At 50.2% G+C, this 27,723-nt stretch overlaps 1 protein-coding gene across 1 annotated transcript in view; it reads right to left on the reverse strand.

Annotated features, from left to right (window-relative positions):
- Positions 1-9,853, reverse strand: part of GALNT14 (polypeptide N-acetylgalactosaminyltransferase 14) — a gene marked incomplete at its 5' end in the record, with an annotated part of 50,498 nt that extends 40,645 nt beyond the window's left edge. The window contains 2 exons of the mRNA XM_039238458.1: positions 2,201-2,268; positions 9,755-9,853. Of these exons, the coding sequence (XP_039094389.1) occupies positions 2,201-2,268; positions 9,755-9,853 (167 nt within the window). The remainder of the gene's footprint in view (positions 1-2,200; positions 2,269-9,754) is intronic.
- Between the last annotated feature and the right edge of the window lie 17,870 nt (positions 9,854-27,723).

Genomic DNA, 27,723 nt, shown 5'->3' on the forward strand with positions numbered 1-27,723 from the left:
CCTGTTTTGGATTCTGTGTCTGCCTCTCTCTCTGACCCTCCCCTGCTCACGCTGTCTGTCTTTCTCTCTCTCAGAAATAAATAAAACATTAAAAAAATTTTTTTTAAATATATACAAACATGCCCCAGTTCATGCAAAGTGGCCTCAAGGGGGGCCTCTTTGGAGCAGGTCACATAGTAGCAGCTGTGTGCTTGCTGGCAAGCACTTCCTGATGGGAATTCTTGGAAGGGTCTTTTCCTCTTCTATAGACCATTAAAAGCATGAGACAAGGGTCCTTCTCAGTCTAGTGGGCTCTAGAAAAAACTGCTGAGACCACACAGTGGATGAGATGAACAGCAGTTTCCTTTCTGATCATGGACTTTTGATACCGGTGACCTTATATGCTAAGTGATCTGTCAAGTGTATCCCAGCACACAGAGCCAGCTTACCTCTCTCTCTCTACCATGCAGGGGAATGTGCCGGGATGGGCAGGAGACCCTGTCTTCGGCATCACCCTGGACCTGTCCCCTGGCTTGCCTACCTGCCCCCTTGCTTCCCTGATCCACCAAGTCTCTGAACTCCAACCTGAGACCCCAGTGTGTTGGTTTTGCTTCACTGGTTTACCACCCTTAACCTCTCTGTTTGCCTCTGGACTCTACAGAGTGATAACAGAGACTCAGAGAGGCTTCCTCTGGGTCAGGTACTGTTCCAAGCACTTTGAGTGTGTTAACACATTTATTTTATTTTTTCAATGTTTATTTTTGAGAGCAAGAGAGAGAGAGCAAGCACACAAGTAGGAGAGGGGCAGAGATAGAGAGAGACACACAGAATATGAAGCAGGCTTCCAGGCTCTGAGCTGTCAGCACAGTGCCAGATGCAGGGCTCAGACCCATGAACCATGAGATCATGACCTGAGCTGGAGTCGTAGCTTAGCCGACTGAGCCACCAAGGTGCCCGGTGTTAACACATTTAAATCCTTACATAAACTGTATAATTATAATGATCTCCATTTACAGTCAAGGAAACCGAGGCACCTGGAAATTACTAATGTGCCTGAGATAGGTAGCTGGTGATTGAGTAAGTGACAGGTCTAGGATCTGAAGTGGGGCAGGCTGACTCCAGAGTTGGTGCTCTAACCATGGGGCTGCTCTGCTTCTGAGTGAAGCCAGCAGCATACCCTCCTCCAGCACCAGGTGACCTGGCAGGAGGAGTTTCTCCCCACCTCCAACTGCTTCCTCACTAGGGAAGCAGAGATCAGCTCACCAAGTTTAAGTACCGAGAGTCTGATCTTCTTGCTCTGGACCCAGTGCACAACTCACACAGGCATTACTCCCAGGGCTCTGAGGCTGTGCAGTGGGTATAGGTGACTGCCTTCCCACAGCAGACCCCAGGGTGCTAGTGGCTCCTAAGCCAGCTGCCATCATCGGCACTCGGGGTAACAGATTCTACTCTCCTGGGACTTGGAGCTGTTCCCAGGGCCATTGCCTGCCTCCCCTGGTCTCTCACCAGGAATAGGTGGCTCTGGGAACCAATGGGATGATGACTGTCAGAGGAGGAGGCAGCCCTACCAACACTTGAAGTCTGAGGATGCTTCCCCAATGTTGTGCCCATCAAACTCAACACACGCACATCTGAGGACACCTGCACACTCTTCTGGGGGAAAGTGGATACTGGTGGGTGGGGTCCAGGTTCTCTGACAGGACAACTTGGAAAGAGTGATAACCAATGACTGGAGGGTCAAAGGGCGGTTGCTCACTGTGTCATGGCCAGGTGACTGGATACCCCGCATGGTGCCCCGCAGAGCCCACCCAGCTCTCCTGCAGGAATGAAAGGAGGGGGTGCTGAAACCTGTACTCGGGCTAGCAGATCATCACAGATATGAGTCAGGAACCTCAAGCAATGGAAACTGCTAGTCCCAGGGTCAATCCTCTGAAGGTGTCCACATCCAGGATAGAGGGCAGTGACATACGTGCGTGTGTGCGCACGCATACACCCCAACCTAATCAAGGATCGACTAAATATACTGCGTAGGTCCTCAGAGACCCTTGGCAGAGGACCCAAGAAATTGTTTTTAAAATGTAAGGTTTATCTCTCTCTTGAGCCACACATGGACACTGAGTCTTCCATACCTGCTGCAAACCTAGGATTTCCTCCATCCCTGGAGAATCACGGGCAGGGAATAGAACCTGTGTCTTCAGAACAAGGGAGCAATGATACTCACGGTCATTGCTGAAGTCATCCACCAGTATGATTTCCTGGATCAGATTCATAGGAGTGCGGTTCAGTACGCTGTGAGGTGCAAGGAGGGGAGGTAATTATGACTTCTAGCAGCTAAACGTATGCATTAACCTGAGCTTTAAATAGACAACATTGCATTTGAGGAATGAAAACTGGAAGCAACCGAAGGGCATGTGCAGTCACACTGCTCACCTGTGCACTACTGGAATACAGTCCCGCTTCCTCCTGGTGAATGCCACCACACCCACCCAGCACCGAGACAGACACCCGGGAGTCCTCAGTGATACCCCGAAACCCCACATCAAGTCAGTGACCAAGACTTGCTGGTCCCACTAGGAAAGGTCACCTCTTACACTTCCGTCCTGGTTCAACCTCTTTTGCCGGATTTTTTTGCAGCAGCCATGACCTGCCCAGATTGTCCTCTGGAGGCCTCCAGACTGAGCTTTCTAAAGCCCGGAGCTGACGTCTCATCGTGTGACTTTCCTCACCGGTGCAAACAAGTAAGGTGACAAGACCTTCACAGTGGCTCCCTACTGTCTATACCCAAACCCTCAGCACGCTCTTCGCTGTCTGGAGACGGACCCCGTTTCCAGCCTCCTCTCGCCTAGGGCCTTTATCTGGTGGCATCCTGCTCATTCATAACCGAGGGGCTGGTCTCCCATGCTGCCATGGCCTGATGCACCCCTCCTCTGTTGCAAGGACCAGTTCAATGCACTTCCTCCCCTAAGAGCTTTCCAGCTACTCAGTAAGAACTGATGGTTTCCGCTTCCTGTGGCTTCCATCGTGCCTGACTCTGAGGGTTGGTTCTGCTGGCCCCCTGGGGAGAAAGGTCAAGTCCAGCCCAGGGAATCAGGGTCCTTGTCATTACTGTGTTGCCAGAGGCCAGCTCAGAGCCGTGGCCCATCATTCCTTCCAGGGATGTGTACTGCACATCTACTATGTGCTCAGCACCGGGTATATGAGGAATGAAGGGAATATCAGCTCTGCCTTCTGACCGCTCATAGTCCAGGAGCCATTTACTACAAGCTGTGTGATCTTGGGCAAGTTACCTTACTGCTCTGTGCAGTAAGCGGCCCCATCTGTAAAATGGGGATAAGAACGGCAGTACCTACTTCACAGGGCCGTTGGGAGAATTCGAGAGAAAATGTTTCTAGAGCATTTAGCACAAAGTCTGGCTCGGAGTAGCCATTGCTACTATTTTTGAGTGGCAGTAACACTTCTGGGACTGACTTTGTGTACTGGCCTCTACTGCGGATGTGCACTCGCAGGGCAAGGCTGGGTTTCGGTGCCCCCTTGGGGTCTCAGGCCACATTCCACATGGTTCCTCAGACACCCTCGGGGGCCACACCACTCAATGCGGGATGCCTGTGGCCTGGCATATGTTGGCGAGGGGGTTCAGATGGTGCTGGCGGAAGAGCTGGGTGAGTCCCTCCCCTGAGGAGGGCCAATCTGAGCCCAGATTCTGGTGAGCTTCCCTGTCTAAGCAGGATGCAGAGACTCTCCAGGAGGTGAACTTTGCCTGGAGCTACTTTTATTTATGTAGCCTTAATTCTCACCATGGCAACTAGTATAAGGTGAGAGAGGAATCCTGACTCCCAGCCCTGAGCTGGCTGTTGGGAGGTGGGGGCAGGGAGGGGCGGGAGGTCATGGGAGGAAACCCTCACCACACTGGATCAACTGATAGTCCCAAGGAAAACACACACCAACCCAACGACCAGTCTCCTGATCAGACAGGGAAGGGGGGAGGGAGGCAGAAAGAGAGGGAAAACCTGCTTGAAGAATACCCTCTAATGAGGTTTGATGAAGGCTGCAGCTTCTGCATGTGATTCCCCCCAAATCCCTGCCGGCTCTTTGAAATTCAAGAGTTCTCTTCTGTGAACATCAAAAGGTAAATCGCGTGCAGCTCTGTGCTGGTTGAACTGAGAGATGATTAGCAAATAAAAAATGCCCAGGGTTTAAAAAAGAAAAAAAAAACATACTGAAATCGTCAGCAGTAAGTGCTAATTAGACCATTTCCTGGTAACACCTGGCTTGTTTTTGCTCCTCTAATCAGAGCAATTGGAGTGATAGTGGGGGCTCCGTGTAAGTGGCCCTGGATTGGGAGAGCCCGAGATGGCAGGTGCTCTGGGTTCCTGGGGTGGCTGGTGGAGTAAGGTCAAGTCTAGCCCAGGGGCTTGGCCTGGCCCAAATGGTCCACCCTCCCACCCCCCATCCCCCCATCCCTCTTTCTGCACCACTGCTGTCACTCCCACCACCCAGACCCTGGGTGCTCCATCCCTCCCCAGCTTTGCCCTCCCCAGCTCATCCACCAGGATGCTTCAACAGCCTCTCTGCCACCAAGCGAACCCTCCCTTTCCTCCAGCTTAGGATAAGCCTTGCCCCCCCCCCCACGATGGCTGGTCCATGCCCTTTCCCTTTCTGCACAACCTCAGAATGGGAGTGCTCACCTCACCTGCATAGCCAGATCACACTCTGCCTGGGAATTATTCTAGAACCGAATCTCCTACACACGGCTCACTTCTCTGCCAGAGGGCAGCTAGGCAGTTAGCAACTACCTACACCTTCCACTTTCTGCCTGCCATGCCCTGATGGCAGGGCCCCTACGGAGCAGCCTGGGAGGCAGTGGGTGAGCAGGGCGGTGTGAGCGGCATGGGAGGCCCGGCGGCCTCCAGCCTCTCCTGGCTGTGCAATCCTGAACAAGACGCCAGGCTGCTCCCAGCCTTCGTTTTCATCTGTAATTACATTTTCCTTGTAAAGGCAGGCGATATTAATACTTGACCTACTTCACAGGCTTTTGTGCCTTATGAAATGAGGAAATGTATTTGAAATTGCTTTGTGAACTCCACGGTGCTGTGTGCAGGCAGGGTTTATCAAACGCTCCATAAATACCAGTGCAATGAAGACCTAAGGCAGGCTGACAGTTGAGTTTAGACCTTCTGGAGTCAGGCTGACTTGGGCTCAAATACTATAGGTATGTATCCACCATTCGCTGGCTTGAGAGCTTCCGTAGGTACCGAACCTTCAGCACCACAACTTTCTTGGCAGCATGAGAGATGCTTACCATGATGTGTGGCCAAGTGGCTGCTTTCAGAATCTAGGTTATTGATAATAATGATGATACTGGTTCTCAAAGTGGGATCTAGGGCAAGCAGCACCTGCCTGGGGACTTATTAGAAATGCAAATGCTTGGGGACTCACTGAGTTAGAATATCCGGGGATGGGACCCTCCAGGGGATCTGATGCCTGCTCAAGTTTGAGAGCCACTGTGTATGAATGCTGCTGCGTCCCTGGGCTGGAGGGCATCATGACTCCTACAACTGTCAGTTGTACAGAATCCTTCTGTACCAGGCACTGCCTCAACCCCCTCACTCTCCTCCACAATAGTGAGGCAGTTATTACTGTAGCTCTTGTTTTGCAGAAAAGGAAACTGAGGTAGAGAGGTACAGGAGCTTGCCCAGGGCCACACAATTGGTATGAGCACAGCAGGCAAATCTGGCCCTGAGTGCCTTTTCTTAACCTAAGAGATTGTTCCTCTAAGTTCAGAATTTTACCAAAAAAAAAAAAAAAGCAACAGTAAGGAAATTCAGGGTATAAAGAGATCAATCACACATGCCCCAGAGCACCCACGGGAGATGTAGGGTTGAAGGACCCCCCAAAAGGAAGGGGATGGTCTTGGGTCTCACATACACACAGACACCCACTGCAATACCAGATAAAGATAAACCATTCCTTGGGGCTTGTTTTCTGTCTCCTTAAGAGAAAAAGAAGTCCCCTCAATGATCTGGGTTGTGACTCTCTGTCTCCATCACCCACCCCTATCATGCCTCTGCCTAGCTCTGAGTGCCTCTATGTACACCCTCCCAGGCGCCCCAGCTAACTCAGGAACTCAGGGGGCCAGACAGCAAAGGCAGGTATGGGCAGAGGGGTGAAAGCTTAGTCAAGTCCTGGGGGAGAAGGAAGGGGAGGAGAGGTACATTCAGTCCTCCCCTTGAGCGTCTTTCCCCTGTGAGAGCCCGGCAGCAAAGCCATCAGAATTCTGGAACATTAAAGATGAAAGATACCTTAGAGAAGATCCTTTCATTGATGACAAAGTGAGATAGGAAGAGCTCCTCATTCAGTCCTGTCTCAGAGGCTTGTGATTTATTGGTGCATGAGGATAGGGAATGGAAGGAAGGAAGAGAATCCCAAGGCAAATAATACCAGGCCATGGAAACTTCTAGAAGTAATCTTCCTTGCTTCCACTCCTAAAATTCACTCCTACCCTGCTTATGATGTAAAAGCCTGTCTGTTCATACACAGTTCTACCCTCCTTCTACTGTTTTCATATATCACACTTGGGTGTTATATCAGAAGTTCCTCAGAGGCAGGAAACAGGTCCACGGGCTCTTCTGGCAAAGCACCCAGGGGTTTGGTGTGTGGTCTGGCACTTCATGGGTGTCTTCTGAAAAGTATGGTGCTGATGGGCCCCAAACCCCCTTTCAGAGCACAGGGTGCCAGGGCTTCAGGGACAGCGCTCATCAGGGTAGTGGACAGAGGCACTGGGCTGCACCCTTACTTGCCCCCCAACCTTCCCTCTGGAAGCCAGAAACCTGAGACTTAGCCCCTGTGCTTCCCATCCCTGTGGCCTTGGGCCACCATCCACCTCATTGCACCCTTGACTTCAAAGGTTCCAGTTCCGGATGGGACTCCAACTGGACTGAGGAAAATGTGTTCCGGAGACCATAAAGCCCAGCATGCATTTAAAATATTAATGACATTATTATAAACTATCATTATTACTATTATAAAGGAACAGTGAGAAGAGAAGAAAAACCATGCCTTAGAGCTGAAAAGGATGAGTTTACAGGCAGCACCTCAAGTGACCTTGAGAATATAAACATGGCATTAGGGAAGTATGCGGGGCCTGGGAGCCTCACGGGACATTATAACACCCCCAAATGTCCCAGGCAAGGTCTTCTTGTGGGAAATGTGATAGAACTGGAAACACGAGGGATATTTACATCCCCATCCTTACAGATGTGATCAGTGACTTGCCCAAGTCACATGGCCAGGAAGCAGGAGGGGAAGGACTTGACCCCAGGTACGCCACAGACTCTTTTCTTTTGCAAGCTCACCCACTGTGCAGATATGGAGATAGCTAACATTGCTCAAGCACCTACTCTATGCCGGCCGCAGTTCTCAGTCCCTTGTCTCATGGAACCCAATGCAACACTCTGTGGTAGCCATAGTTATCATTCCCATTTTCTTGATCAGGCAACTGAGCCACAGGGAGCTTAGGTAAGAGATGAATAAGATGCCATCCATGTCCTAAAGGGGTTCATTGAAGATTACACCTGGAAAAAATGCATTAAGTGCTAGAGTAGGGATGTGTATGTAGTAAGAAGCCCAGAGGAAGACTCTAATGGGGTGTGTGTGTGTGTGTGTGTGTGTGTGTGTGTGTGTGTGTGTGTGTTAAGGGGGTGGAGGTGCATCATGTCAGATGATGGCTCCTAGAAAGAAGAAGAGAGGCCAGCTTGGAAGGTGAGGACTCTCTCTGACCTTCATGTCCTCATGGAAACATCTGGCAGACATGCCCAGACATGACCTTGTGGAACAACCACCATGAGTGGAGGGAAAGGCAGAGGCTGCCCTAAGTCTGTTTTAGAAACCCTGCCTACTGCCCAAGCAGACCATGATGGCAGTGGGGCTATGGTCTGGCATTTTCAAAGTAGTCACCCTCACTCCGCTGTGTCCTGCTCAGCCTGTAAAGCCCAGAAACAATATTCTCCCTTCACCGGAAAAGACCCAGGTAGATTGGATCACCCTGTACCCTCATTCGGCCCCATATGCCCACATTGGTTTACAAATCAGAAAGGTACTTTGATAGTCTACTGCAAGATTTATAGTGACTCCTGACAGGGACTCAGGATGTTTTCTTGTCAAGAGCTGAAGCCTGGTTGGGAAATCAAATGCGAATCTGGGGGCTTGTGGGGCGAACACAGAAGCCAGGGCAGACAGGGCAAGAAACTGGCAGAAGGAAGCAGCCAGCCGGTTGCCAAGGACATCTGAGCAGCAGACAGAGCCACCCTTGTGGACGGAGAGAGGGGGGGAGACAACATATATTTGGGCAGGTCCCTCCCTGTGTTCCTATGGGATGCACCCTGCACAGCAGACGTTCATTGTAAGTGATAGGTGGCACCGAGGACTTGGTGCCCACCATCAGGGTGAGCCTGTCGCTGACCCCCTCCCATCACCTGAAGCGTCCCTCCCTGCCCACAGCCAGGCACAGGAAGGTGTGGCTTCACAAGATGGAAACAAGAGATTTCACCAGGTTTGGTCATCCTCTCCTTGGCCCTCCCTCTCCGTGGGATCAGGTGACCATGTGGTGTTGGCTCAAACAGGCCATGTGTCCCAGGGGCATGGAGGTATTGCAGGCACTTTATCCCAGGGCCAACCCCAACACCTCTACCAGGGATGCTGAGTACCACCACCATCTATAGCCTTGCCTATAGGGGCTGCTGAGAAGAACTGAGGTCAGAGTGCAAGGGTTTGAACCCTGTTTCACCACTGTTGGCTGAGCAGCAGCAGGTGCTGATTTAGTACTTCCAAGTCTCACTTTTCTCAGCTGGAGAGTGGGTATAGCCGTGGCCTCCCACCTCCCCAGCTCAGAGCACGAGCCGAGATATGTCTGCACACAAAGGGACCTCGTGATCAATGGCTGCCATTACCACCCTCTAAGATGCCAATGCTGCTGCAGACTTGAAAGAGGAATGGGGGCCAGATGGTGTTGGGGGTAGGGTGGGCATGAGGAGAGGGCTCCAGAGTTGCAGAAGGGACATGGCATGGGGAAAGGGAGTCAAAACAACCAGGGCCTAGTCTCCAGGCCCCCTCTGTGTTCTGAGCGCAGTTCTGCTGGGAGCTGGTGCTGGGGCTTTCACACGTCACAAATTCATGCAGGCCACAGGCCAAAATAAGGATGCACCTGTTAGGGCAAGAGCAGGGCCCAGACTAGGAGCTGAGGGTGGGTGGAGAGGCGGAGCGGATTTGGGGCTGGAACAGAAGACAGATGGCTGGGGAGGCAAATATCAGCATTGCTTTCGTGCTGCTTTGACTTGCACCACGGCTCCTGGCCACAGGGAGGCTGTGGAGAGGCAGGTGCTGGGACAGGCAGTGCCTGACAAAACCAGGCTCTAATCCCAGCCTGATGCCAGGGTGGGGTATTTACTCGGCATTGCAAGGCCTTGGCTCCCTTGTCAGCTGTGGAAGTTAGAGCACATGCTCCAGAGACAGTCTAGTGCGATGGTCAAGGACGAGTGCTCCAGGTCCTCGGTGGCTGCCAGTGACCTCCAAGTTACCGACCACCTGGGGCCTCTGTATATCCCCCTATAAAATGGGGTAAGAGCCACCCCCATAGGAGGGTGAAGAGCGACAGAATGGATGCATGACCTGTATCAGACAGCGCCTGCATGGAGTGAGACATGCCTGACCTTATCACAGGGCCAGTCTGCCAGGGAGCAGACGTTCTCCTCCCAAGGGCTGGGCCTGGAGGCTGTCTTACCTGCGGATGGTTCTGAGCAGGGTGGAGCGGGCCTCGTTGTGGAAGGTGATGATGATGCTGGTCGGGGGTAGGTCCGCGCAGTACACCAGCAGGGTGCATCTAGGGGAGGAAAGGCGGGAGCACCAGTAAGAACTTTGGGGGGCAAAGCAGATCTAAAGGGTTGGAACCGGGGCGCCTGGGTGGCTTAGTCGGTTAAGCGTCCGACTTTCGCTTGGGTCATGATCTCGCAGTTCATGGGTTCGAGCCCCATGTCGGGCTCTGTGCTGACAGCCAGCTCAGAGCCTGGAGCCTGTTTCAGTCTGTGACGCCCTCTCTCTCTGACCCTCCCCTGCTCACGCTGTCTCTCTCTCTCTCTCCTAGAAATAAATAAAAACATTTTAAAAAATTTTTTTAAAAAATTTAAAGGGCTGGAACCAAGGGGCCAGGTGACTGGCGGTCACCGGTGTGGACAGGTGGCTGGCATCTGGGAGGACTGACCTGGCTGCACGCAGTGCAGATTAAGACCCCAGGGCGGGAAGAGTTCCCAGAATGTCTGAAGCTCAATTTCCTACCACCTCAGGGGAACGTGGCCTTGAATCCGAATTACATTAACGTACAGAACATGAAGGTGGGATTCCTCGCATGCCCGAGTTCATGCATGGAGGTTCCTGGTAGCCACATAGAACCACTCCAAGTCCTGGGCTCTGCTCCCCGGTCTGTGTCCATCCCAGTCAACAGAGCCCCCAGCATGTCCTTGGCCAGCAGCTCCAGCTGACCGCACTGTGCGGACCCCTGACCTCCTGCCACACACACACAGAAATCTGGTGTGTTTAACAAGGCAGAGCCCTAAAACCTTGACATAGAGACAATAAAACTCCATCTTAAAAAAGCATTCATTTCCATGTGCCCAGGATCATTCCGTATGACAATTACATCTGGGGTAATTTCAATTTAATACCTCACTGCAAGTGAAAATTGTAGCCCGCAGCCCGAAAATTACTATAATAATGAAAATAAACCCGCCAAGTGATGCCGGTGCCACCAGGGACTATCCTTGGGTAAGTGCTTCCTCCTGTTTCTCGCTCTTTCGGGGGCTGTCCAATTACAGGGAGTGGTATTAAATGAGGAAGTAAATAACAGACATTTGGTGAGTCAAACATTTCTTCTCTTCATTTTCCAAATTCGTCCCAGGCTCAGGGCTTTGCCTTTAGGGTTCAGAGATCCAAGGATGGACTTCCAGGGGACCGTGAGCCCCTTGAACTTGTTTGCAATGTCAGCTATGCAAATGTGTGGGTTTGCTGTAGTTTTCACTAGATTCTCAAAGAAGCCTGTGGCCGAAGACACTTAACCTCAGTCCTAGGGCAATGAGCCCTCATATCTGAACACCTTCCTCCAAGAGCAAACCCTGAACAGAACAGAGAAGGCTGGGCTCTTGTGCTCAGGGACTGAGCAGCTCTGGGTTTGGGTCACCCACCAGGAGCCAAGAATTGGGAAAGGAAGGCCCTAGGGGAAGGGACAGTGAAAAGGTAAGTCATGACCTTTAGGTATTCCTGTGCAGCCCCCAGGGAGAGAATCCCTCACCACATCACGTCAGCTCCACCACTAAGACAACCCTCTGGAATTTACCCCTTGTCTGTCATCCCTGTGGGTCTGGCTCCGAGAATCCTCCACCCTCTGTCCCTGCCAATCACGTCTGGTGTGCCACACAGCTCTGCCCGGGCCTTCATCTGGCTTGAAGCCCTCAGTGGCTCCTGATGCAGGAAGTCCAAACTCCCAACACAGCCCTCAAGACCTTCCACATTTGCAGCTCCATATGTTGCCAGAACTCTCCACCACTGCTCACCCTATGACTTCTGCATGGAGCAAAGTCCTTCCTCCTTGCTCCATCTAATGAGCTCCTACACATCCTTCAAGACCCCGAGCAATTGTCCCTTCTGCTATGAAGGTGTTCCACACTCCTCCAGATAGGTAATGACCTGTCCTTTGGGTACATCTCTCTCTTCTAGAACTTTCTGATGGGACTGTCTCCTCCACTTGACTATGAGTCCTTCTAGGGAAGGACCCTTCTCTATCTCCATGGCCCTAGAATAAGAGTTAAGTGTACTAGATGCCCACTCATGGGGAGACAGAGACGAAATGAAGGAAATGCATTCCTAGGTCAGCTGATGACTTCACCTTTGATGTATTTCAAAGGGGTGGCAGCCAGACATCCCAGGCCCAAAGGACTACAGGTCCTTGTGCCTTGTGTAGTTCTGTCCCTCGCTGAATCGAGGCTCGCTCCTATGACCAGCAGAATATGAGTGGCAATGGGTGAATTCCAAGGCTAAATCAGAAAAGCACCGTGGCTCTGTCTTGGCCCCCTGGACGGAAGCCAGCCGCCGAGGGCATTCAGGCAGCTTGGCGGAGAGATGCTGCGTGCAAAGGGGCTGAGGCCTCTTCTCACAGCTGGTACCAACTCGCCAACCATGGGAATGAGCACCCTGGAGGCAAGTCTGCCAGCTCCAGTCAAGCCTACAGACAACAGAGCTGCAGCAGCTCTAAGCCAGAACCACCCAGCCAGGATGCTCCCAGTTCCTGATCCACAAAGACTCTGAAGGAAAGCCACGATTCCTGTTTTTAGACTGCTAAGTTGTAGGGGTGATTGATCTATGCATTTGGTAGCTATCATGAAAAGGGAAGGAAAATGCTTCCACATGGTCCACCAGTGAGACGGGGCCTTGAAGTGGCCTATGTTTGGATACAGACCTGAATTTAAATTGGGGGCCATGAGGAAGGAAGAGAGTGGGTGGCTAGTTGAGGGGACATGGTGGGGCCGGGTATGTGAGGATGGAGATATCCAGGCAGAGGAGGAGGCGGCAGTGAGCATGGTTAGCACCAGAAGGAATGAGGTGGATGTCAGGGAGCAGAAGAATAATCATCTGTCTTTTACAGGAAGGTAATAGAGCTGAGAGCTTCGCAGGACCTCTTTGTCTCCATCAGAAATAGGGGAGAAAAAGAGAAACCAAACCGAGTGACTCAGAAGGCCACCACTGCCCGGGCTGTGCCAAGGGTCAGGTGCTAGGCACTGCCCTAGGGATGGCTCTCCCTTCCGCAGCCTGGGAGGCAAGGGATCCCAAACCCTAGCTTTTGTGATGTAAATTATTTAAGGAAAACTTGGTGCAGAAGGGTGGTGGTAGCTGCTCAGAGAGCTTCTGGGGATAGAGACCATTTTTCCTGCCTTGGTGACATCCAGCCGGGAGGCAGGCATCTTCCTATACGATGGCCCAGAGGCACGCACACACACAGGGCTGGGAGGGCAGAGAGGCAGGCGTCACTCTCCCCAGGTGGTGAAGTCTTCGTGGAGCTGGAGGATGATGTAGGGATGGACCAACGGACATGGGGTATGGTGTGCCAGTCCCGGCATGATTCTGAGTGAGACAGGTCATAGAATATTGGCCTGGGGGTCACAGGCCACTGACCAGCTGTGGGGCTGCAGGCAAACCACCTCCTCTCCAGTCTGCTGTCTATTCATCTGTAAGACATGTTGGACCCAAGGCTCTCCTGCTGAAGGTCCCCCCAGCATCAGTAATCAGAAGCTGTGATTGTCACTGACAATGAATAAAACATTAACTTGAATGACTGTCACAAGACCATTTTGCAGCTTAGGCTCAAATGTGTTGTTGGATGTCGAATTTACTGTTCTGAGCTGTCTCTTCATCTGGAAAGTGGAGACAACAATTTTTAACTTGTAGGATCTCCCCTGCCCCCAGATTATCACTATGTTGTTAGGTACTAGTCCATGCTTGACGAAACAGTAAATATCGTTATTTTCAACACCAAGTTCAAACGTGCAGACTGCTCCTCCCGTCAGGTGGTTCTGTCCTCTCTGACAGAGGGCGAGGAGCACTGGGAGGCAAGTGGAGGGCGAGAGAGCAAAGAACGTAGCATCAATATTAGAGAAAGGAACCTGGGCTGTGATGTCAATGTGAATCCTGAATCAGTTGAAAACTGGCTGTGTGCCTTTGGGTGCATCATTTGCCTTCTCAAAGCCTCAATTTGTCACCTCTAAAACGCAGACAAATACCTCCCTTGCAGGCTTGTTGTGAAGACCACAGGCTGCAGGCAAAGCACCAGGTGTCTAACAGATGCTGAGGAAATGGTAGTTAGAATTATCATGACTACAGTGGCTGAACCGGCCTCCACGTACTATTCTGTGCTTATGAACTAGAACCATGAACTCGTGGTTCAGAAAAGGAAGGGGCCTTGTAGACAAGCCAGTTCAGCCTCTTAAACTGGGCAGAACTTGGTGGTGTGAGAGGTATTGGTGGGAGTCTGGGACATTGTGCTCTTGGACCTCACTCCTCTCCTGTGCCTGCAGGATAAAGGGGCTCTTCCCTAGGTGGGGCAGGAATCCCCTAAGTGCTCCAGCGTGCACAACCCAAGGAGGGCAGGCAGCAGGGGAGAGCCTCACACCTCACACCTGGCATGGGCAGCCTGGCTCAGGGGACTTCAAGGCATCTTCATTCTGCCCCTGGTTGTAGCACATCCACTGATTCTCACAACAGCATCTGAGAGCCTCCCCTCCACAGAAGAGGAAAACGGGGTCTCAGAGTTTCCCTCAAGGCCTGGTGAGTGCCTCAGAAGAGCTGAACCCAGGTCCCGTGACTTTTAACTGTGATTTGTCCCTAGCGTCCCACAGCCCTATTTAGGGACAAGCACTAGGCACCCACAGCAATAAGGCAGAGAGGAGAAGAAAAATCCTTCCCACTGAACGCTGCGAAGAAAGTCCGCTCAGATGGTGGGCTCTCTGGGAGAGGGATCTAAAAGATTAATCAAACAGCAAGATCTATTAGGGACACCAGAGGAATGTCAAAAGCTACAGCGCTGAGATCTGGTACCTGCAGACAGACAGGAAAGCATGTTTATAATTTATTAAAGATTCAGGGGTTTTACCGGAGAGAAGAGGGAGGGAGCAGGAAAGATCAGTGTGGGGGCAGAGCCAGGAGGAAGGATGGACCACGCTGTGTGAGAAGACTGACGCCAGCCTGCCCACCTGGATTGCTGTTCTCCTGGCCCCAGCACCTCCTGAATGACATATACTCCACTGAGCTCATTTCCCACATGTAGTCTTTTTTCCTGTTCTGATCCTTTTATTTTCTTTCTTTCTGAAAAATTCAACTGAGATTCTTGATTTCCTCAAGTTCACGTGTGTCTCAAACTGTTTCCTGAACCATCAACTTCTTGAGTGTTCAGGGCCACTTACAGGCTGAGGATGCTTCCAGAGTGGTTCTGAGATGCTAGCCCCAGGGCACAGGTAGGAACTTCTCCCTCTTTGATCTCTTTCCATCACCAATTGCTGCTCCCCTGCCCGTCCTCCCCTTCCCACCCCTGCACCCCAACAGATGCCAATGCAGATATGCCAGAAACATGTTAAGTGATGGTCAGTTACCCCAGAAATGTAATGTTGTGCACATGCCTTTTATTTTATTGCACAAACTCATGACACTGACAGCTGCTAGTTAGTGGTGTGAGGATAACATCATCATCCCTGTTTTACCAGTGGGCAACAGAGGCTCCTGGTGGTACCTGCTAAGGCTGGGGCCAGTTCCTCCCAAACATGCATCTTCCTCCTACAGCATGCCATCCTTATGGAAGAAAAGAAGTGGTCATAAATTACAAACATTTGGGGTTTTATTCTGGAGTGTCAAAACAGGAGGGAGTGATGGAGTGGCAGACCAAGAAACTCTGAGGCAGAGGAGAGCCTAAGCATTCTTACCAAAACATTGATGGAAAGGAAACGCCACTGGACTCCCTGCAACTGTCAATGTCACCAAGTGTGAGGAGCAAGACTCCTGAAGGGGGTCTGGTGTCCCAGAGGGGAGACTGAGGACAATTAAAGAAAGAGGAAAGGTCACGAAAATATGTGGCATGAAATAATGGAGATCAAACAGGCCTGTGGCGTGGGGACACCCAGGGTGTGTCATTCACTCGGGAGCTTGGAACTTCTTCTCTAAGCCTTAGCTCCTCATTTACCGTGATGACATAGCCACCTCAGGGAATGTTTTTAGGCTACTATGTAATGACCCCTATTGCCAAGCATGTAGTGAGCACCTTGCATAGTTAACGCTCACCCAAACCCCATGAAGGACCACTGATTAATGGACTCACTCAAGAGGAGGCAGAGAGAGGTTGAGTAAGTAGTTGCAGCCAGTGTGGAGATCTGAACTCAGGCCTGCCAGACGTCCTTGTGACCATGCCACAATCATCACCACACCACAACATCTCCTGGCCAGTACTGTTCCAAGCACGAGGGTATCCATAAGCCTCCAGCTGCTGCTCAGCTTCCACCTGGGCCCTGGGCCCCATGTGGACCCATGTTTCCCCCGCTCAAGTCACCAACCCAAGAAGCAGGTGCTACTGAGCTGGGATGCAACAGTTGCAGTGACCTGCCCAGAGGAGAGGAACAGGCTGCCACTCCTGGGCCAACTCTTGGCTGGGCCACCATAGGGGCATCCCGACAGGTGCTCCCAGTTACTGCCAAGACAGAGCCAGTGAAGGTGTGATTTCCGTGAGGCTCCAGGAGGGACAATTTGTGAACACCTGTTCCTAAACAGAAAGCTACGCCTGTCCCTCTGATTCCTTCAGACCCACACATACTGCAGAGGTCAGACTGAGTCAGAGCAGTGGAATGGGCTGTCTTCTCTGTATGTTCCATTTCCTGAACTCTGTGGCCACAGAGGCCAAGGGAAACAGCTATAAGTCATAAAGTAAGGGTGGCACCAGTGTCCTGGGGGAACACTGTCTCCGATGGAGAGACAATCTGTGGATTCCCAGACGCAGGGGTCTGTGGCACGTCCTCTATCCCTCCCCAACTTTTGTCTCATCTCACCATGTCATGGCCCTAGCCCTGAAGAGGCCTCGTGGAGACCACCATCTCTTCCCCTCATTCTCCCCGACACCAATGCCCACCCCAAAGCTGACGCATATGAGGAGGAATGAAGGGGCAAAGCTCTTGGCCAAGGGACCTTTCCAGAATGTCAGCTACCTTAGGACAGACACAGTGCACATGCCACCAGTGTTTAGAATCACTAGCTTTTTTTTTTTTTTAGAGCTGAGAACATCCAATGCATTCCCGGTTCAGTTCTACATCAGGAAGCCCGCTCCCAGCCATGAGCAAAAGGAAGACAGTCAAAAGGTATACAACGCCAAACTTTTGCCTGGCCTCTAGGTCTAAACCCAAGTCTTCAAAAGAGAAAAAATGCAAGCAGTATGAAAAATATGACAACTATAAAATCAGAAATTCCTTTTAATCTCATTTCATGGGCAACACTGATACACTGTGAGGCATGAAATTTTTATTTCATGTCAATTTCACTGGGATTTCACATGCAGATTAATTTGTTCATCCACATAAACATATACTGCTCCTAGGTCTTGCCTCAACATCTGTCCTCACTTAGTATTACAGAAATCCTGCATCTCATTAAAGATACTTAGAGTCACCGAGATCTGCTACTCCATTATACTGCCACATTTTAATTGTTGAACACTTTATTAGGTTCCTGTATTCTGGGAAGGGACTACATGAGCCCTCAAGGCAGGGATGTGAGCCGCCTAGAAAGTTGGCTGGGAACTGTGGTGGGCAGCAGATGGCCTCCAATCCCTAGGTCCTTGTGTAGTCCCCTCCTCCAGAGAGTGGACTGACCCTGGTGACTGGCTTTCTCAGGAACAGACTATAGCTAAAGTTAACAGGATACTACTTCTGTGATTAGGTCAGGAAAGACTGGGATGTCCATCGTTCTGGCTTGCACACTTGGGTGAAGCAAGCTGCCATGTTGGGGAGCTCCACGTGGCAAGGAACTAGGCACAGCCTCTGGTCAGTGGCCTGTGAGGGACTGATCCCTGCCCACAAAATCCATATAACTGGGTCCAGCCCAGTTATGACCTGAGATACCAGCAGCTCCTGCTGACTCTTGATCACTGTCTGTGAGAGCCTGCAGTCAAGGACCCACCTGGGCCATGCCTGAATGCCGGGCCCACAGAAAATGAGATTATAAACATCCTTTTAGGCCACTAAACTGGGTAATCTGTTATGCAGCAATAGACAAGGAATACAAGTACCCTTAGCTACCTCAAAAAACAAGTTCAGCAGCTGTTTCTCAATCCCCTGGGTTCAAAGGTAAATTCTCTTGGGTAATTGGTGGAAAAGCTAAGCTATTGCATCATGGTTCTCCCCATAAGGTGCTCCCAGAGCTTACACACCTCCATTCCACAGGATGATGCTAGGTGTGGGTGCCCAGGAGACCTACATACAGAGAGAAATTCTCCAGTAGTACCTTTTGTGTTTCTTCCAATTTTTATAAATTCAGCTCCCTCATGGGTTCTTAATATGAACTATACAATACATAGAAAATTATTGGCTGACTCTATTCTCACTTCTCCCATGGATGGTACATAGTAGTAGCCTTCTACATGCCCGGAGGAGAAGGTAATTCAATTCATACAGTGGATGTCCTGGGGCTTTAAGGCTTAATTCTCTGGCAGAAAGGCTGACCTAGATGGTATCATGGACACCCTCCTCCATGAATATAAGGCCATTTAACAGAGGACTTGATGTCAGGATGAGCCTATGTAGGCCAACAAATGTCTTCCCTTGCACCAACACCACCATATTCCTGGTTGACTCTATCTGTCAGGTCAGCTCAGGGCCTGCAGCTCACTTCTTCCTTCTCAGAGTGCCCTCCTGGATTTCTCGGGCACCTACTCCCAGTAGAATCAGATTTCTAAGAAAACCTATACTTGACCATTCTAGGGCACTTCCACCATCTGATTAATTGCAGCCTGTAGATCAGAACAGTGCTCCCAGAAAACAGCTCTGCAAGTCCATCATCCTGGCAATGTAAGAACGCCCCATAGGGTCTTTGCTGACAACTGGGAAGCTACCTGTGCAAGAAGAGCATGATGATGTAAGAGGCCAGGATGTCTGGACTCCCCTAAAAGCCAAGTCTTACTTCTACTTTATTTTGCAGCCCTCAGCAGCTAAAAGACCTTTCTCTTTTTGGGTCCAGATAAACGCCTGAGTTCCTGCAACATTTGAGAGTACCTCCTTAGGCACTCGCTACACCACAAGCTGTTGGACAGAGTATCCAGAAGAAGCCTATGCATGGTCTGTGAATAAAGCGTACACAAGTCAAATCAGTTGGGCAAAGGAGAAATATCGGGAAAATACTAGATAACCTTTGTGGTGATCCACTGATGTACACAAACATGTTAAAGGTTCTGAGACTTCTACAAGCCTATTGTTTACCAAGCTTTGACCTCAGAACCTGCCCCCTCCCCTCCTTTGCACTTTTTTTTTCCCCTTAGCACACAACCCCTTGCCCATAGTAAGAACTCAACTATCTACTGGGTATATGGTGAGTAAAGCGTAGCATTTAACATCCTACCAAAGAGAATTCTGTGGGACAAAGGTTTAGAAAACGTGGTTCCAGCTCCCTCTTTTTTCAGATGAAGAAAAGGAGGCCCAGAACAGTGAACTGACCTGCCCAAGACCATCCTGCTAGTTAATGGTCAAGCTAAGACCTTTTGGGCCTTACCTATTGAGCTTACTGTTTCGTTAAGGCAACCAAGACTGGGGACCCCTGTCAGATGATGCAGAGAGACCCAAGGCTCCAGTCCATACAGGGTCACTATCTACTTTTGCCTCTCAGTGCTCTTTAACCACCCTCTCCCCACCAAATCCTACCACCAAGGTCCCTAGTACATCTCTATGTCACTAACTAATAGAAACCTTTCAGTCTTTGTCTTACTTATTATCTCTGTAACACCTGACATTGAGGGTCACACAATTTATTAAATACTTGGTTCTTTGTGCTTGGCTTTGGTAAAATCAACTTAGTGTGGCTATTCTCAGGCTGTCTCCTCTGGGTTTTCCTTTTCTTTCCCTCATCTAAAATTCTAGTGCCCCGCCCCCCAGCCCCACAAATTCTCTTAAACTATCTTCTCTTCAGTCTCCTCTTTCGATCACTCAACTTTTCCTCAAGGCTTCAATTTCCTATCTATTTTCTAATGACCCCAACCTTATGCCTAATCCTGATGAGCACCTTCCCTTGGATGTCCCCATGAGGTGACCTCCAGCACCTCAGCCAAGCCTGATGAGCCTTTCGTGTTCCCCAGATCACCATCTACTGTGTGCCCAAACCCAAGAGAAATTCTTGAATGCTTCCCCTCCCCCGCCCCCCCAATCTAATTAAAGGCCCAGTTCTGCCAATCGTTACTTAACTCTCCACCTGGTTGTTTCTCTACATTCCCATCATGTCTTCTCTAGATTACTGCAGCAACTTCCAAGCTGGCTTTATCTGCTTCCAATCTACCCTGTATGCTGCAGCTAGCATGATCTTTCCATACTGCCAATTTTTAACGCATTTCAAAGCTGCCCAACTGCTCCCAAAATAAAGTGGAAATTCCTAATCGTGGCTTACCATCCTAGTGACCCAGCACTACTTCCAACTCCTCACCTCCATGCTCCAAGTTTCTGCCATATTCTGCCTGACCCACTCCTTCTCTCTCTGGACTTCTCTACAGTCATGGCCTCCCTCCCACATGTCTAAAATGCACTCTTCTCTCTTCTAAGTCCAGGCAATCTTCTCTTCTAATCTTGGCTTGGAAGTTACTTTCCCTGGAAAGCATTTCTTGATCTCCCAAGGCTTTTCCAGTGTGTTCCTCTAGGGCACTTCTGTAATTTATCACCAAACATTGTGAACTTACTTTTCTGTCCCCTCTACTGTTAGTTGTAGTGAAAGCAAGGACACATTTGTAGTTGTGACCTCAGAACCTACCATGGTGATTTAAGCACAATAGACATACGACACATGTCTGCGGAATGAGTGGATGTGTGAGTGAGGGAGGAAGCAGGTGAGCTCCCACTGGGGTAAAGCCAGAGGGGCCACTGTCCCTTGCCAAGTTATGAGTGACACCAACTCAAGGGAACTGATGAGCTGTAAGATAAGCAAGGTGTCAAGGTCAGTAATACAGAGAAGAGATACCAAGCAAGTCACCAAAACGGAAGCTGGAGTATGTAGCCACAGTGGCAAAAACAGGGAGCCTTGGGCAAAGGCTATCCTGGGAGACAGCTGGAACAGTCATTTGGTGCCTGCACAGAGCTCTGGTGTGTTCACTGTAGCACTGGAAATACCTGGCTGTGTTTAAAGGGCTAGGATGTTCCCCTTGTTTACCAAAGTCCCAGGGATGAGGAACGAGACTTCCACAAGGGAGATGGGACAGACTGACTGCCACCTGACCCGATTGTCAGACATGGCTCAGATACCCTCTTCACTCAGCTGTTCAATGTGGTGGACGCTAGACAGTCGAGTGTGAAATACATCCAACATTTCAAAGACTTTGTATGAAAAAGAATGTAAAATAGCTCATCACACTCGTGGTATGTCAAAATGATATTTGCATATGCTTAACTAAATACAATGTATTATTAAAATTAATTTCACTTGTTTCTTTTGCTTTTTAAAATGTGACCTCTAGAAAATTTTACATTTCCTATGTGGCTTACATCTATTTCTATTGGACATCAATATCCTCGGTATTACTGAGCCTTAGCTTGTAAATGATCCAATTTCAGATTTTAGCATTAGTGTCAGACAATGGTTTCTAGATGATGGGTTCTTTGGTATGAGTAAAATAAAACTTAAAAAATTATAAAGACTAGGTTGCCTGGGTAGTTCAGTTGGTTAAATGCCCTACTTCATGATCATTATCTCACAGTTCGTGAGTTCGAGCCCTGCAATGGACTCTCTGTTGGCAGCACAGAGTCCACTTTGGATCCTATGTCTCCCTCTCTCTCTGACTCTCCCCTGCTTGCACACTCTCTCTCAAAAACAAACATTAAAAAAATTATAAAGACCTTTATTAGATTTGCAACATTTTATTTCGCAGGAGAGGATACCTTTTAAAAATCCCATCCTCTAATATCATTTCATACAAGAAAGGGTGTTTAAATGCTAGAAAAGACTGCTGTTTCAAAATAATGAAAAAACTCTTTAAGCTGTAAAATTAAACTTTAAGAAAATCTTTCTCATGGCCTCCTCTCTCCCCCAATGCCAAGGATCAGATTTGCACTGATTCACATGTGAAAGTACAGCTCAAAAGTCCATCCACTAAATTACAATGAGCCTGTGTTTGACCACCTATGCCCCAGCATGGACACCGGACACTGAGGGCAGAATATCTCCACTCTTTGCTCTGGACCCAGCAGCTCCAGCTCCGTTCTTGGGGGCGCGGATACTAATATGTCGGTATGGTTTTTCCAATCTCCTATCCCAAGTGTTTACCCCCTCACACATTTTTGCTGCCCATGCAGCCTGGGGTCAGAATGCACACCTGAATGAGACATACAGATGCCTGGAGCTATATTTAGGCCACTTAGAAATGGCCACTGCTCCACTCTGTCCAGGCCCCCTTTCCTTGGTTTTTCCAGACAACTGATTTTGCTCTGTTATGATGACCAGCTCCTTTGAAACCAGTGGGACCCTGTGGTGTGCGGGAAACCACGGGAAGGCAGCAGCACCTTCTCTACAGGATGAGCAACTGCTCTCAGGAGGCGGCGAAGAGGCCTCCCTTGGGTTGCTGCCAGGATCTGTGTTAGCTGGTATTGAGCACCACCCAGATGGTGGCTGTATGCATGCATGTGTGCCTGTGTGTGTGTGCATACGTGTGTGTGCACACGCGTAGGGGAGAATGTTCTCAAAAGGCAAATGCAGAGTGTAGCTGGGACCAGGAAGTGTGGAGGTGGGCCAAGGCCTATTTTTGAAATGTTTCTGAAAAAGATTCCTCGGTGTCTGGGATGAGGTCTCCTTCAAGTCTTATTTTAGCCCTGCTTGAATCACATTACACAATAGTAATAACAGACGACACCTACTGAACCCTGGCTCTGTCTCAGGTCTTCTTCCAAGAGCTTTAGATCGACACAATGATTCTCAGAGGTAGGTGCTGGGACTCCTCCTCTCTTGTTGTGGAGGGGACCATGAGGGCAGGTCAGTCAGCAGCAGAGCCTCAATAAAACCAGATGGGCTGGTTCCCGGCTCTGCACTCTCACAGGCTCCACTACGGGGCCCTTGGCTGGTCATCTGACCTGTGGGCTCCCAGCCTTTTTTTCACACTGGCCTTTCAACCAGTCTGGTCTTGAAGGGCACATGCTGGAAGGTTCTGGAAAGATGGAAAAAAATCACAAGTATCTCACCTGCTAAACAATGGTGTCTCCCTTTGATGTTCCCTGAGCTATTTCCTGATATTTCTCAGACTTTCCAGCTAAAGGATCAGAGAATAGTCAGTCCTCCCTTTTACCTTTTGCCTTCAGTCCTCAGACTAAAGCAGCTAAGATAAAACCTGTGGTCTAGTGACTCCAGGGATGTGTCCAGGCCCAGCCCACTGAGCTCAGGAATGGTCTGGTTGAGGGTCCTTTACCTCTTCTTCTCCAGGGGACTGACAATAGTGTGTCCCACTGGAAGGTCTGAGATAGGGAGGTAAAAATCAAAGGCTTCCCACACCTTCCCAAGCCCTCCTAGGCAGTCCATCCAACCATCCCCAAGTCACCTGCCCCACATTCTGCCTCCACTCCTCCTTTTATTCTCACTTCCTTTTTAAAATTTTTTTTAAATGCTTATTTATTTTTGAGACAGGGCACAAGTGGGGGAGGGGCAGAGAGAGAGGAGACACAGAATCCAAAACAGGCTCCAGGCTCTGAGCTGTCAGCATAGAGCCTGATGCGGGGCTCGAACCCATGGACCGCGAGATCATGACCTGAGCCGAATTCGGATGCTTAACCAACTGAGCCAACCAGGTGCCCTGTTTATTCTCACTTCCATCTGCCTAAGCTGGGTCCACACCTTGTGACAGCTCCCAGACTATTCTTCCCGCCTGTAGAATCTCCCCTCTATCTCCTTCCTCCCTGCTTTCCACACTAATCTCCCTAACACACGCTTCACACACCATTGTCCCTACCCTCACTCTGTTCCTTGAAGCCAAGCCCTGACTGCATCCCAAGGCCTGCCCATCCCACTAATCCCCAGCCTTACCACACAATTCCCCCTGCCTGAACCTTCCAGCCCTGCTAAACTGGTCAGGCACAACCTCTACATGCCTCCCCATCCCCCACCCCCCATCTTCCTATCCAGGGCTGACTAAATTATAACTTTTGTGCCACCCACGTCAGCCTCTACCACCACACTTCTCATGGGTGTTACTCCCTTGTCTCCAAAGCTGTACTATCCTCTCCATGGGCAGAGCCCATTTCTCTACTTCTTCATGTTCTCAAGGGCAAGTTAGTCAACTGATCTGAGTCAATGTTCTCATCTCTAAACCAGAATTACAGCAAGATGGCTGGGAGGCTTAGCACATACAGGTGGCTAGGAGAAGAACATATATAAGGTGTCTTCCATGTGTCAGGGGAATAGTTTGATCAATAAACATTGGCTGATTATGGTCCCCGATTTATGTGCTAACACAGAGAATCCTTTGTTGAGTGAAGGTGGCTTTAAATTTCCCATGATTTGATTTTCTCCCTCTCTTCCGAAGGATTCTCTCCTGTACCTCCACTCCCAACCATCATGTTTTCAGTAGATAGTTTGGGAGTGAATCCAGTGATGATGCCTTTTGAGTCCACATTCCCTCAGCTGGTACTGATGAGAGGCTGAGTGCCAGGCACTGTGCTGGCACGCCCACCCCAAGTCGCTCCAGGTTACAGAGGGGAGACTGATGTGTGTCCCTCAGGGTAATGAGTGCTCAGAAGTGAGCATGGGAGTGAGGAGGGGCCGCTGAACTTAGCCCAAGAGGGTGAGATGTCTTCTTGGAAAGCACTCCCTGATCCCACAGAGGGATGCCCTGAGCAGACAGAGCAGCAAAGATGAACAGGCATGAAGCCTTGAGCACAGTCAGGCAGCCGTGAGCCCTGGCTGGATGAGGAAGAAGTGAGCTGGCAACATTTGAAAGATTTCAGATGGGGAGCAAAGTGTCTGCATTTGGAAAGCTCTCTGTGGAGGAAGAGCGAAGGATGCACTGATAAGGGGTCAGCGCCACACTGGAGGGCCGTGGCGGCTGCTGAACTCACCCAGCTGAGAGGGGACAGCCCCTGAGCATGGCAGCAAGGCCAGCGACTGAGGTCTATCTAGAAGGCAGATTCAACAAAATGAAGACGGGCAAAGTGGGGCTCCCAAGGTTTGGGCTGGGGTCAGAGGTAAACAGTGGGACCTATCCTGAGATGAAGCAGGTGAGAACAAAGCGGATGCCTGCTGTCTCGAGAGATGGTAGCGGCAGGCTCGGTGGGGCTCGGGGTAAGGAATAAACGATATGTCCATCAGACAAATCAAGGGGAGATGAGGAAGAGCAAAGACTCAGGAGAGAAGACGGGACACCTTCTGCTCTGGCTCGCGTCAGGGTCACGGTGGGGGTCAGGTGGGGGCAGAAGGTGACAGCTGTCTGGATACATGGGCTTCAGTCAAGCATAAGGGTTCCCCTGCTGCCTCAGGGACCCCAAGGATAACTACTGCGGCATTAGCTTATCTTGCCCCTGTTACTCCGACGGAGCCCCAGCTGCTACATGACTCCATGGGTCCCCAATGTTCTTCTGTCACATTGTACATTCTTCAGCTGCTTTCCTAGCCTGCTGCTCACGTCAGTCCATCCCACTGTCTGTCACCCTGGCCAGCACCAGCTTTCCACAGCCGCCTGCCCACAGCTGTCACCTCCTCTGCTCTTTTCATCTCCCGTCAGACATGGTTCCACTTCCTGGCCCCCGGCCCTTGCCTTGGCTTCCATCCCCACTATTTTAAAAGTACACATTTCACCAGACACGGCATCGCGATTGCCTCATTGCTTATTTTGCGCTCGGGTTTTTAAAGTAAGTCTGACATTCAGGCAAGCGAAGTGTTTTGGCGCCAGGAGCCAAGGCTGAGGCAGGAAGCTCTGTGCAGAACTTCTCGGCCTGCACCCTCTCCACCCCCGCACCACCTTGTTCTTGGAGCACACCCTATCTCAGAGGTGGGGGTTGGGGCACAGTGCCAGGACCTCTCCGAACTCATTCCCTCAGCTCCTTGCTCTCTTGGGGCTGGTGTCCTCTCTGCCCTCCCTCCCGGACCTGCTGCGGAGCCATGGAAAGATCACAGGGCCTGGGTGCTAATGCCGCTCTGGTGTTAAGACAGTGCTGACAACTCACCACTAGAGCTAATAGTCATGAGTGCTTACTAGGGGTTAAAGACTGTGCTCGGCATCCAATGTGGATTATTTTGTCTCACCCTGACAGCAATCCTAGGTACTGTTAATATTCCCATTTCACAGATAACAAACTGAGGCTTAGGCAGTTTGAGTAACTCACCCAAGGAGCAGCCAGTAACTGGCAGACATGTTGCAGCTCAATGCTCATAGGGCAAGAACTATCCCTGCCACTCCATCCACCAGTTATGGTGCCTGGGCTCTGTTTCCTCCCCTGTGAGGTGGTGGTGACCCCTGCACCCAGGCACTATTGAGAAGGTCATGTGACAGGGATGTGAGAGTGCTCTGTGCAGTCTCCTAGAGCTACGAGGCATGGTCACTCTTGTTCTGAGGACTTGCTGGGGTTCCAATACTTAGGAATTGTGCCAGGTACCCGAGCCTCTCAGGCTCTCCTTGAGCCCATTCTGCTAGCCCCATTTCGTCTTGGCATTAGAGGCCAGACGTGGTACATCACAACAGCCGATAGTTCTTCGAAGTGCTGGGGGGGTAATGGTGACTGAACACAACAGTGGCAATAAAGGGACAGCTCTAAGGTCCTGCAGGCCCCCTAGTCCCTTTAGGAAGGGAAGTATGTGAGGGGAAGGATTTACCCAGAGCTGTGGAGGAGGGAGGTGCTGCTGAGCTGGAGGGAGCCATGCTTCTGGAAATAGCCTCCAATCAGATTCAGTTCCTAAGTCAGTTCCTGCACATTCTTACCAGCAGAAGTATTTTCAACCAGCAAACAGGGCTGGAAGTGACCTTAATAAGCATCTCTGAGCTACTTCTTTCTTCTTCCCTGTGAGGGAACAGATACTCCGAGAGCTGAAGAGTCGGCCACTACCTTGGACAGGACCCAGGGCTTCCCACACTCAGTCCAGTGGCTTCCCTCCATTTTCTCCCACAGCCATGATGTGGGAGAAAATGTCAAAAAACAATCAGAAAAGAAGCAGGTTATTGAGAATGGACTAAGAATCAGGCTTCATGCTTGGTTCTTGGGCAAAGGGCTTCAAAAGGTGAAGAAAGCAGGTATAAAACACTTGACTGGGTACTGGAGTGGCCCATGCATGACCTTATGAAAGGTGCTCCCCGTCCCTGATAGGCGGGGAAAGGCAAACTGAAACCACAGCAAGATAGCACAACTCAGCCTCTCAAGGCTTCAGGTGAGACCGACAGACAATCATCAGTGCCTCACTACAAAGCTGCTCCAGCAGAGCAGCTAGACCCCTCCTGCACTGCAGGTGGGGTGGAAACAAGTGCGACAGCTTCCCTGGGGGGTTTGCAGCATGTACCAATGCTTCTCAGGACACATACACATGTTCACCAAAGCCAAGTACAAGATTAACCAAAGGAGCACTGTTCATAAGAGCCCTGCACTGGAAAAATCCCAAATGAGCATTAAAAGTAGAATAGATACATGCATTGCAAGCATACTCATACAAAGGAATGCTGTACAGCGATAAGAATAAACACACCATGTCTCACAAAATGTGGCTAGATTTCACGCACATAATTTCGAGGAAGCCAGACACACAAGAGTGAATACCATGGAAGTCCATTTATATGAAGTTCAAAAACAAGCAATGCTAGTCTAGGGCATTTGAAGTCTGGTTCGTGTTACCTATGGTGGGGAGTAAGCGTGGGGACATAAAGGTGGCTCTGGCTGGCAAACTCAGAGTCTTCTTTTCTTTCTTTCTGTTTTTTTGTTGAGATTATATTTTTAAGTAATCTACATTCAACACAGGGTTAGAACTAAC

The sequence above is a fragment of the Hyaena hyaena genome, unplaced genomic scaffold (genome assembly GCF_003009895.1).
Source record: "Hyaena hyaena isolate Hyena2069 unplaced genomic scaffold, ASM300989v1 scaffold_140, whole genome shotgun sequence".
Classification (NCBI taxonomy): Eukaryota; Metazoa; Chordata; class Mammalia; order Carnivora; family Hyaenidae; genus Hyaena; species Hyaena hyaena.